The sequence below is a fragment of the Rhinolophus hipposideros genome (assembly GCF_964194185.1).
Source record: "Rhinolophus hipposideros genome assembly, chromosome: 20".
In the NCBI taxonomy this organism is placed as follows: Eukaryota; Metazoa; Chordata; class Mammalia; order Chiroptera; family Rhinolophidae; genus Rhinolophus; species Rhinolophus hipposideros.
In genome coordinates, this window is record NC_138066.1 from 22328891 (window position 1) to 22341658 (window position 12768).

Consider the following 12768-nt stretch of genomic DNA (forward strand, 5'->3'; position numbering starts at 1 on the left):
GTAGCCAACACTCTGAGCTCTCCTCTTCCCTAGCCCGTTGTCATACACACACACCACACATACACAGCGGCGTCACTGTGGAAAGCTGCTGGTTGGTGTGGGCTCTTGTACTAGACACCTATGAGCTGAGTGAGTATCACTAGAACAACTGAGGCAACATTTGCGGAGGGAAGCTGCTACGAAACACGTCTCAAATTCACTAGTCAGGTGCTTGGAAGTTTCATGTATTAGTCATTGTAAATAGACATCAGTAGATTCATAAGAGAAACTGTGCTTGAGCTAGAGTGATTTTAATAAAAGAGAAAGTCTTCCAGTGCTCTCTAAATTGACAGTTATAGAGGTTTCCAGACTTGCCCTTTTAACCCAGTTCTTTTTATAAAATTCACAGGAGAATGAGAGATACGCGTATGAATGGCAGAGGTGCCTGGGGAGTGCCCTGGATGTGAGTATGTCACTTGTGTGGTACTGACTTCTATGTAAGTGCTGTCCTGTGTCATTTTGCCCTCTTGGTTCATTTGAACGGACAGAGTCCAGCTGGAAGGGAGCCCTACCTAGATGGCCGTGTGCAGAGCCAAGCGCTGTGGAAAATCATCTTAAGGGAGGCTTCTTTCACATTTGTAGTAGCACTAGCTCGTGTGTGAGCCGGGCCTTATCTGCACTGTGTTTAAGAAATAACAAAACAATATCATTAGCGCTGTCTAAATGAAAATAATACTTAAGCCAAAGAACCTCTATCTTTTCTCTTCCCCAAGAAATGGAGAATTGTTTCTTCAAGGTTAAAATTAAATTCTCAGATTTATTTCAGCATAGTCATCTACATACATCAATTAGTCATACTTTTTCACACCTCCTCGGTTTTCCATTGGGTTTTCTCCTAATAATAAATTGATTTGCAGTGATTGTTCTTGATTATATAAGGTGATGTGATTTCATTTTTTGTAGGTCATTAAGAAAGCAAACGATACCTTAAATGGAATCAGTAGTAGTTCCGTGTGCACAGAAGTGATTCAGTCGGCTCAAGGCATGGAATATTTATTAGGTATGTTCTTTTATATTTTACTTATTCAAAGTCATGACACTTTGAAATATTTTCCGTTTTCCCTTATGTTAGTTTAATTTTGGTCTCTCGAGCTACGACTAAGTAGCATCTGCATTTGTAGATAAGACACTGAAGTCATAGGCAGTAACAACTGCTAGGTGTCTGTGGTCCAGGTTCCCAGTCCTTGTTATAACACAATGGCAACAATGTAAAATGACATCTGTGTTACTGGTTTATCTGAGTCTGAACTAGGTAAGGCGTTAAAATGAAATCACTGGATGTCCAAGTGGTGCCATACCGTACTCTGTTGATTCTTCCACTCTGCCCCTGAAGGACATCACAGATTCCTTAGCTTCCTGGCCACCTTCAGCTGTTAAACACCGCATTCCAACTTAAAACGTCAGTCTCTGGCCAGTTCAGTGTTCCTCCCCTCCCCAAGCTCAGGCGTGGCTCGTGGCCCAGCCCGCATGCACCGAACCCTAATCTTTTTCAGATCTTTGCTCAAATGTCCCCTTCTAATGAGTTCTTCCCTGGCCTCCCTTACTATCTGCATCTCCTCCCCACCTTGGCACTTCCTGTCCCTTTCCCTGCTTGATTTTCTCCCGAGCCTTATCACCTTTAACACCTTACGTGTTTTGCTTGTGTTCTCATGTATTATCTGTCTCCCTCCACTAGAATAAACCTCCAAGAGGGGAGGGATTTGGGCCTGTTTTGTGCACTGCTGGGCCTCCAGCACCTAGACTAGTGCCTGGCTCGTAGTAGTCACTGAAAAATATTTGCTGGATGAATGGATAGTGAAGGGATGTGGTCTCTCCTTTACTCTACCACCTCTCTTTATTTCCTCTTTCCCACCCAGACAGGCATAATTCTGCATAAACAGGTGTTCATCAGGTAATGGGGTGCCTGTCTTTCTTTCTAAAAGGTCTCCTAGTATCTCTGAAAGATTGTCTTAGAAGTCGCCTCACTTGGCTTAGGGTGGATGGTAATTCCTACCCTTCCCCTGGGAAAGGAAGAGGAAAAGCCATAGTGCCGTACACAGGGCCGGTGCTGTACCACTCCAAGGACCCCCTGGGGTTCTCATGGAAGCTGGGGTGAGGGTGGGGGTGTGTCTGGTGGCTGTTCTTAGAATATAGAGATACATGGCGCCTGTCTTCCTTGCTCGAAGAGTAAGAAAAGAACAGTTCTGTGTCCTGTTAAGTATATAAAACGTGAAGCCACAGAGTCTGTAAATCCTTGGGCATTCAGAGGAAAAAGATATTTAATTACTTTGTGATGATATTGACATTCAGATCCTTTTAAACTTTTAAAATGCCCATTTTCAGTGAGTTTAATGGTATTTCCCAAATTCAAACAGATGGACTCATAAAGAAGCCAGAAAAAAAGAGCCAATATTTGTATAATGCCTACTGTTCTAGGGGCACTGTTGTAAATAAGCTTTTTGTACTAACCCGTTTAATCCTCTCAGCCATCCTTTGAGGAGGTACTGCTATTATCCAGTTTTATAGATGAGGAAACTAAGGCATAGAGAGTTTATGTGATTTATCCAAGATTACACAGTAAGTGACAGAGCTGGGATTTGAACCCAGGCAGTGTAGCTCTAGAGTCTGCTCTTACAGTCAGTTATGCTGAAGCTTTGAGAGGTGGATTGGTCCCAGGGAATAGTCAGCTCACCTCTGTCCAGATACAGTCCTTACTTCCAACGGAGAGATCAGCAAGCAGTGAAGCGGCCTCGTCTTGCTCATCCTTTCTTTATACTTCCAGCACCTAACTCTCTTCTCTCACCCTGTCAGCTGTTGTTGAAGTGTACAGGGTAACCAGACGTGTTGAGCTGGGGATAAAAGCCACTGCAGTGTGCAGCGAGAAACTCCAGCAGTTGCTAAAGGACATCGATAAAGTATGGAATAACTTAATCGGCTTCATGTCACTCGCCACGCTCACGGTAAGCCTATTAGATGGTTCAGTAGTGACTTTCCTTTCCAGAAACCAAAGTTGTGAAGCAGAGTATCTGTTCCTATAATGGCACTTACTGGAAGATGAAGGTGCAGACCATATCGTGTTATGTTAAAGGAAGGAGAGAACATTTGTCTGTTAGTTGAGTAGTAGCCGGTTGGCTTCTGGCCAGCTCCCAGGCCTGTTGTACCTAAAGGAAATAAAGAGTGTAGGAAAACATTCACTCTTACCTACAAACCTTCTGAATTCACATACATACGTGCATGTTTTGCAAAGCATTGGTTTGAGTTGCTTTCTTTGCACTTCTAGTTATTTATGTCCCCATATGTGTGTCCTTTTAAAAAACTGTGTGGTACATCTTGTTGCTCTCCCACGGTTCGTTTACCCTTTTTACCTTTTTCGGTTCTTGGATTATTTTCATTTTTTCCAGTTATGAATAGTTCTACTCTGACTATCTTTAAATAAATAGCTATTTTCCCTTTGGGGAGTGTAGTTCTTCCAAATGCACTGATGAGGTCCGAGTGTGTGATTGCACATATCCATGCATTCATGCGTCTACAGCCATGCGGCATTTATCAGATGGTTTTCCGAGCGCTTGAGCTAGCTGCCAGTGCCACTGGCGATCATCAGTCTTCACTTCTTCACATTGTGTTCCAGCTTTCTTTGTCAATTTCTTAATTTAACAAGTCTGTACCTGATTCCCTAAAGGTGTTTTGTACATTTCTTTCATTTCCTGAGAGGCTATCCAATGTTCCAGATGATAATTTACTATTATTTCCTTTATGTGTAAACCGATCACCTGTTTCTTTTGACCATACCTATTTCACATTTGTAATAGATTTATACACACGTATAAATATACACACACATATATGCTGGTAAGCTTATATCAGTTATTTTTTTCCTCTTCTGTTTCTTCCTCCCGTTTTTTTACATTTTATTGAGCAAAACTATTTTATTTCTAAAATATTCATAACTACACAGTTTGTCTCTGATAACATCCTTTATTTCACAATATTCAGAAACGTATCTTCCTTCCACAGCTGGAATAAATATGCTATTCCATTTTCATTTTTTTCTTCCATTTAACTGTATGACTCATCCTCAGGAGATTGCAGCAGTGTGGTAGGAAGCAGCTCTTATTGTGCTGTACTGATATATCCAGCGAGTCCAACAACACATCTTAAATAGCAAATCCTCTCCCCATTGTTAGGTTGCTTCTGGTTTTTAATATTAAGTTCTTAAGGAGTTTAAATCATTTCCAGAATCTCTTATTTTGTTCCCTTGGACAATTTTTCAATTTACAACCTAAAACCATACAGTTTGGGTAATTATTTTTTTAAAATACTGTTCTGGCCAGTACAATAAGAAATGAAATATAAATATTTGAAGAGATAAAATTATGTTTATTTGGTGATATGAAATATAATACTTCCAGAAATCAATCTGATTTGCACACCACCACTAGACATTTCTTTCTAAAATGCAAATCTGATCAGGTCATTTAAATCCCATTTAAAATCCTGTAGTGGGCTCTCCACGGTCTTCAAAATCAAGTTTAAACTGCTTAGCTCAGTATATGTAAGGTCTTTTCCATCACTTGGACTGCCTTTGCCTCTTTCTCTGTTAGACTGCTTTTCCCTCTGGATTCTACATCTTTTCCCCCAGAAGTCATTCCAAACAGCCTTTCGTCTGAATTAGGCGCCCTTCCTGTCTGTGTCCATGGCGCCTTTTTCTCTATCAGAGCACTTTCACACTTGCTGACAATTGTGTGTTTACTTGTTTCTGGCCCACTAGCTTGTTAGCTTCTTAACAGCCAGACTGTGTCCTTTTTTTCTTTGTGCTCTAACACAGTGTTTGGTGGGACTTTTCCTTTGTATCTAATACATTTTTGTATCATAATTTTAATAACTGGTTTAAATTTTTTAACTAAATGGATAGGGAAAATGTCAGTGGGGAAGCCAGGGATGAAGTACAAAAATGTGTGCTTTGAATGTGCTTTCCCATTCTTGCAGCTGATGTAAAGAAGACATGATCAGTTCCATGACTGATTGTGTTCATAACATGAAAATAAACCCACTACTCAGGAGAAGCATAATTATTCCTGACACCAAAAACTTCTTTTCTGGGCTCTAAAGGAAACTAACTTAATACCTTCAAATATCTTTTCGGGTTTCATTGAGTAGTTTCTTACAAAACTTCTCAATATAGGCCAAATGGAATAGCTCCAACTACAAATCAGTGAAAGTCATTCTAAGTGTGGAAAAAATAGACTAACTGGTAAACTAGGAAAAGGTGTGGCAGTACATACTGATGGTGGGCTCATGTCTTTGCTCTGTCAAAAAAACATACAAATCAATGAGAAATATACCAACATCCCAGTAAAATCAGCAAAAACATGAAGTGATTCAATAAAGGGGGAGACACAGCTAATCAGTAAATACTAATTCAAATTAAAAGATTTCATTTTTTACCTACTAGTAAGCCCTGTTTGTGTTTGGTTTATTTGAATCTTGATAGTGTTGATGCAGTAAAATGGGCACTATTTCTTAGGAAATTGATTAGGAAATACAAATTTGTACCACCCTATGGAAAAGTTGTTTGGCAATATGCTTTTCAGCGGCCCCTGAACTCCTTGAGGACAAGAACCAACACGATATTTTGTTCATCTTTTGTTCTCGATCTGAGTAGTGCCAGGCACTGCATTAATATCCAGTGAAAGTTGAATGATATAAAGAACATACAGACATTCAGAATGGTTGACTTCCAGGAATTCCACTTCTAGGAAAACTTCCTAAGGCAATAGTTCTAAATGCAGACTCTCAAAAAGAAGCAAGTTAAAAGCACAAGTTCTTTGTAAAGGTGAAAAATTGGAAATATCCTAAAAGTCCAAATCTAGAGGATTAGTCAAGTAAATTGTGTGATTCTTCATACTAGGGTGTCATGCAGCCATTTTTTAAAGGAGCATAAAGTTTGAAATAACACAGAATGGTTACTACAGGGCCGGAAGAAAGTCTGACAAAATGGTAATAGGGTTATGTTTGAGTGATGAACCTCTGGGTTTTAAAAACATTTCTAAGCTTCCGCTGCGAATGAAGTTGGTTTGTTAGTGATGTATGTGTGGGTGCCTATGAGGCTGTGGGTTGGAGAAGGATATGTTTGTTACCAGTTGTTTATTGTGGAGTTCAGTGTGTTACCTTTGCATCATTAACACTGCAGTTCATCAGAGCCTCTCTAACCGGTCTTACAAGGTCTTAGCTCCAAACCTATTTGTTCCACGTATTGATGTGAAAAACGTTATCTAAGACCAGGCATTAGAAATCTCACGATTGGTCTGGCCCGGTGGCTCAGGTGGTTAGAGCACAGTGCTCCTACCGCCAGGTTGCTGGTTCGATTCCCACATGGGCCGGTGGGCTGCACCCTCTACAGCTAAGATTGTGAACAATAGCTCTCCCTGGAGCTGGGCTGCCATGAGCGGCCATGGGCTGCCGCTTGACCCGTGACCGTGGCAGGGGGTAGCGCAAGGCTCATAACACCAGCATTGGCCAGGGAACTGTGTCTCATGATCAATGTGTGTCTGGGTTTCTCCTAATTCACCCACCGTCTGCTTCCTAACCTTGTGTTAATATGAACATCATCATCACCATTAGCCAACTTCTGGTGAGGGCTTGCCATGTGCTAGACCCCATTCTCCACTCTTTAAATGGCTGTAATCTACATAATACTTACAAAAGTCTTGAGGGTATTATACTTCCCCTTTTACAGATGAAGAAACTGGGGCACAGAGAGATGGGTGAGACCTATATTCAGTCTGAAAGTCAGAAGTCTGCTTTTTCAATCACTCCAGTCTTTTACCTCCTTGAAATGAGCAGGCTGAGTGGGTAAAACCAGAAATGGGCAAAATCTTTTTGGGGATAGTGGGTTGTTATTTAGCATCAAGGTTAATGAGAGGAAACACCAGGAGTCTATCTGACAGCAACTTAATGTATAACAATCAAGTTCTTTTCCCTGATTTATATCCCAGGACTATAGAGTAGCTTAAAAGTCTCCCACTTTCCTTAGCTTTTAAGGTTCTTTGTTTTGTGACAGTCAGTTTCTCATCGTAATTAACACTTTGAAAACTTGATTTCTATACAAACCCTCAAATCAGCCACCCATCTGCGAGGGTATTCTCTTCTCTGGTACTGTTAGGAAAAGATGGGTGTGATGGCAAAGCGTGTCTCCTTGCCATAGCTCTTTGAAGAAAAGGCATCACAAAAGACCAAGCGCATTAACCAAGCTCGTTATGTATTAGTTCTTTGTAATTTGTGGCAAAGGATAATTGGGGAGAATCCTGGCTAGGGTTGTTCGGTGTTTACTTCTCAGGGTAGCTGCTGTCACCGGTGAGGTGGAAGCCAGCTTCATCCTTGTACATCTTCCCAAACTTCCAGGCTCCCACGATGCTACAGCTGCTCAGGAGAAAGGCTTGTCTTCTAGACTCTGATCACCCCTCCTAGCTGGTCTGTCTTCCTTTCTTTCCCTCTCCCTTCTCCTTCTCCCCTCCCCTTTCTTTCTTTTTTTTTTGTTAAAATATGTATTTTGTTCAAACCTTTTTAAAGACGCCATGGAATTTGATTTTGTGATTTCGAAGAAAGCCTGTTGAGTTTGGTCACCTCTCTAACCTGGGAAGTGTTATCCTGTTTACATACGGTGATTCTGAATCCCTCAGTGTGGCAAAATGTGAGGTCAGTGAGGCGAGTGGCCAGGTATGCGTGCTCTCTCCTGCACACTCCCATTATGAACACCCATTTCTAGCATCCCTGCCTAGAGAGTGAGTGAGTTTATCTGACATTTTCTAGACACCAGGTGAGCGTATAGGTATTAATTAGTCTGCAGCGAGACAACACAGGAGTGTACCGCAAACTGTACGTGGACACCACTGAAGATTCTTTTCCATAAGCACCCATGCTTTTACAGTCACAATTGTTTTTCTTTACCAGGTTAGCTGTAACAGAAGAACAATCATTCTCTGCTCAGATATTTTTCCTGATTATACCATGTCATTTCCTCTTGATAACCGGTAGGTCCTTGGTCTAAAACTTACTTGAATTGCCTACTGCGTGAAGAATAGTATACATTCTACAGAGGAAGTATAAGGTATGAATTGTCATGAAGAAGCTATTAATCTAAAAACAGATACATAAACATAAATGATATAAATCAGCATCTATGTAGTTCAGTTCACTTGGAACAAAAGTATACAAACTCCAAGGACTCTGAATTAGAGGCTCAAAGCAGAGAAATCATAAGAGGCATGATTGAGTTTATATGGGAACCTTAACTCTTTACACCATTGCTTCATTTTAGGTAGATTTTAAAGTTCCTTAATGAACCAAATTGCCACTGTCAGCTCTTGGATTTCAATACTATGAATATCATAGTCACTGTTTGTTTTGCTCCTAGAACTTGCTATGTCTTGTGCTACGTGCTTTTGTTCTCATTTAATGCTGGTAATAATCCCATGAGGTCAGTAGTATAACCCCCGTTTTTAAAGGTGAAGAAACTGGGGCTCAGAGATGAAACTTTCCTAAAACTGACAAATCTGGAATTGGAATGCACATCACTGTTTAAAAATCCTTTCTTCTTCCTGCCATGTTAGTCCCAACTTTAAGATGCTAAAAAATATTTGTTTCTTCCCATGGAGGCTCCAAGGAAGTATTCCCGTCAAAAGATGGCTGCATTACTTCTCTCCAGTAAAGGAAGTCCCAGAGTTAGTGCTGCGTGGCACTAGTGGCGCCTGGGCTGTGGGAAGTAGAGTGCAGTCTTCACCTCCACATCGTGGCTCCCTAATATTTACTTAAGCTAGAAGTAGCACTAGCAAAGTTTTATATTCCCCTTTCCTTTTAATACCCTTTTTATCCACGGACTCTAACTCCCTCTTGTGGTAGAAGCACATCTCCTCTGGGCACAGACTGCAGAAACTCAGGTAAAAATCATCCGGTTTAGTGAAGTGAGTGAATTGTTAGCTAAGGTTTTATCTCGTGTATGTGGGTTGAAATTTAGTAGGTTGAGAACAAAGAAAGACTCAGCCCTGGAAAACAAAACGAATCCATCTTTGCCGTATAAAATCTACAAAAAAAAGACAGGGCTGTTACTCTCCTGGCTTCTAGCGAATTGAAAATCATGCAGGCTCTTTGATCCCACGATTATCCTGAGTATAATACAAATTCTTTCGTGCTTCTTTTCAATGTGAAATAAGCAATGAATTTCAGAGTACTGACTTCCTATTGCTGTGGCTTATCAGGAGAACAGTTTATTTTTAATAATGATAGCATTTTTGTCATCTTGCCAGTCTGCACAGTGTTTTAGAGACAGAATCTTCATCATGTCTTTGCATGGCTATCCTCAGCTGACAGAAGGTGGACATGGTTGGTAGAATAATGCCCCCCGCTCCTGCCCACCGCTGCCAAATATGTCCCCATCCTAATCCCTGGAACCTACCGTATTTGCCCGAAAATAAGACCTAGCCAGACAATCAGCTGTAATGCGTCTTTTGGAGCAAAAATTAATATAAGATGCGGTCTTATTTTATTATACGACTATTATAATATAATTAATATAATACTGGGTGTTATATTTCATTTTTGCTCCAAAAGACACATTAGAGCTGATTGTCCAGCTAGGTCTTATTTTCGGGGAAACAGAGTATGAATTTGTTACTTTATATGGTAAAAAGGACTTTGCAGATGTGATTGAGGGTCTTTAAATGGGGAACTTATACTGAATTATCCAGGTGGGTCCAGTGTCATCACAAAGATCCTTCTAAGAGGAAGGCAGGATAATGAGAATGAGAAAAAGTGACATGACAATCGAAGTAGAGAGAGAAAGATTGGCAGATGCTACACTATTGGCTTTGAAGATGGAAGATGGGACCATGATCCAAGGAATATGCAGGCAGACTCTAGAAATGAAAAAAGGCAAAGATATAGATTGTCCCCTAGAATTTCCAGAAGAATTGCAGTGTTGCCAACCCATTTTAGAATTCTGACCTCCAGCACTGTAAGAGAATAAATGTATGTTGTTTTAAGTGACTAAATTTGTGCTAATTTGTTAGGGTAGCAATAGGAAAAAGTACACAAAATATCGTAGCCAAGAATGGCTATTGTAACCAAAGTCAAAGTCTAGAATTGCTTGTGGAACCTCTGTCTGCATCACTCTTTATATCAGTCAAATTAGGCTAGGTTATGCTGTGGTAAGAAACCAGATCCTCCCAACCCACGTTCGCAATGTGAAACAACAGAGCTTTGTTTCTTGTTCCTGCTACATGCCCATCTCAAGTTGGAGGGGTCTCTGAGCCATGGCCTCCTCCCTCAGGGCCCTAGATTAACAGCCTTCACCACATGGGACATAGCCGGTCACCATGGGGGGTCGAGGGAGCGGGACAACTAGCACACTGGTCTTAAAGGCTTCCTTCCAGCAGCGACTTATGCTCATAGTCTTGGCCATGGCAAGTTACATGGCCGTGCTTCATTTAAGGGACGAGGGAAGGTCCGTCCTACCTTTTGTCCAGAAGGAGAAGGAGAGTATTGGTGAAGAACACTCATTACTACTAAAGTCTCCTTCCTTCATAGCGATTGTCTTGGGCATCACGTTAGCAATTTATCATTGGCTAAAGACTCAGGAGTATATATCCCAGTCTGGCTCTGGGACTTGTCAGTGTATAATATAACTTTTTAAAAAATCTTTATTAAGTACATGAAATACTTGCCAATTAAAGTGAATGGTGTTTAATTTAAAGTGCCCTGTAGAGGGCATGCATACCTTCTTACGGAATTATAGCCATTGATAGGTGTCACACTGAGTACTACAGCAATCCCCCTGCTTATAGATGTGTATTTATACAGGTTAATTGTATCATGTGAAAGATTAACTTGACCACAGGGCAATTTATGCAGAGCCTTAAAATTTTCAGTGGCATTACAACATAACCTTTTCATTTGCTTCTCTTCTGCTTTTGGTAAACAGATATTAAAGGACTTATATTAGTTTAATTGATTTTAAGATTCACAGTTTTCCCAGATTCTAATTATTTCTGAAAAATAGTCCTTATTCAGTAACATCTGTATAAATATCTATAGTGTAGCTTATAGATGTGCCCTACTATGTTTTTAACCTCTTCAAAAAGCTCGTTAGGCTTTATTTGTCAAAGTGAGTAATTGTGATCATCAGTGAGACTATTTTATCTTTTCTGGAATACTTTTTATATATCTCTGAGGGCCCCAACACCAACTGGGGGAGGGAAGGAGGGTAAATGAAATTGTTACCATTTTACAGATGACAGAATTGGACAGCAAACAAATGATAGTCACACCTGCTGCTAGGTTTAACCAACGTGTCCGTGACTGCACTAAAAAAGAAAAGAAAAATCATCCTGTGGCGTGGCCAAGGCCACGTAGGGTTATTGCAATCACCTAGATCAGACTCTTCATGCACGCAGTTGAAACCATTCCTGTTTCTTCTTTGAGAACTGTCTATCCTTTCATCCTCAGGTGAAGTTTGAATGGATTGAGCTCAGGTTAGATGAAGAAAGGTTTATGGAGCTGCTACATTGTTTCAAATTAGAAAGGATCATATATATAATCTATACATTTTTTCTAGATAAGAGCCTTTTTCTTTCTGGAGAAGAATAATACAATTTTGCAAATACAAAACAGTGTAGGAACTCCTCAGGGGTTCAGCCTAAAATAACTACAGAAGAGGTAGCTATTAGGATCATGGCCGGAATTTGCCATGATCCTGGGTCACCTCCATATCCATGAGGACAGACGAGCTACACACCAGCTTCCCAGATCTTTGATGGCAGGACTCCAGGACTCTCGTCTCCATTTCACTTCAGCCACCCATTCCACGACCACACTGCACTGTGTTACCACATCCCACTGCAGTACCTGTGCACTCTTCAGTTCACACATCTTTCGGAGCCCAAATGGGTAACCCTCCAACTTTCTCGCTCCTGTCCTACACTGCTCTTGTTTCTGGTTCTCAAGACAGGACAATCGTTTGAGCCTCCACTTGGTTCCTATCGTCTCCCTCCCATCTTTACTTCCTTTCCCATCTGCTTAGTCCTTAGTTTTTGAGGTTTTTCGTCTGTCCTAGGATAACCAACTGTCTCGGTTTGCTCAGGACCGAGGGGCTTCCTCAGAGCTAAAGCCAGAGCAGTCGTGCACAAGCCCGGACGTCGGTCACCCTAGTCTGTTACGTCCATCTGTGGACATACTGTATGATAGGGCTGCACGCATCTCTTCCAGCTCCGTATTCAGTGACATCACATTGGTAGCTTGAAATCAACCATGCTGGGAGTATTTATACCATGGAAATCAGCAAATACTACAAATCCGGGTTGGATTTGTTGACTGTCTACACTTGAGAAGGTTAGAAAGAAAATGTTAATAATGCAGATTAAGCTTAAACGTGTGCTGTGTCTGTGGCCATTATACTGTGACTAGAATAAAAAGTTGAGGAAGCTTTCTCTAGTATTCGAGAACTATTACCTGATTCAGCAAAGAACGACCTTGCGTATTTGACAGACGAGTGAAATTCTGAAACGTGTCTTTGCTGTTTCACTTTAGTTTTAGTCCTTAACATGAAAACATCAACCAATATTCACGTCAGAACTATACTCTTGCATGAAAACGAGCATAGGTTGACTATCGAACCAAGAGTTGGGCTAAAATTCCCGAAGAAAGTGTTCTGTGAGAATCAAGCAACTATATAGAATTTGCAATAAAGATGATTGTATA

At 40.8% G+C, this 12768-nt stretch overlaps 1 protein-coding gene across 17 annotated transcripts in view; it reads left to right on the forward strand.

The window, feature by feature from the left end:
* The window catches only part of SYNRG (synergin gamma), a 65472-nt gene that overhangs the window by 49756 nt on the left and 2948 nt on the right, over positions 1-12768 (forward strand). For all 17 annotated transcript variants that reach the window (XM_081029217.1, XM_081029215.1, XM_081029220.1 and 14 more), the window contains 3 exons: positions 389-442; positions 943-1039; positions 2830-2978. In XM_081029217.1, coding sequence (XP_080885343.1) covers positions 389-442; positions 943-1039; positions 2830-2978 — 300 coding nt within the window. The remainder of the gene's footprint in view (positions 1-388; positions 443-942; positions 1040-2829; positions 2979-12768) is intronic.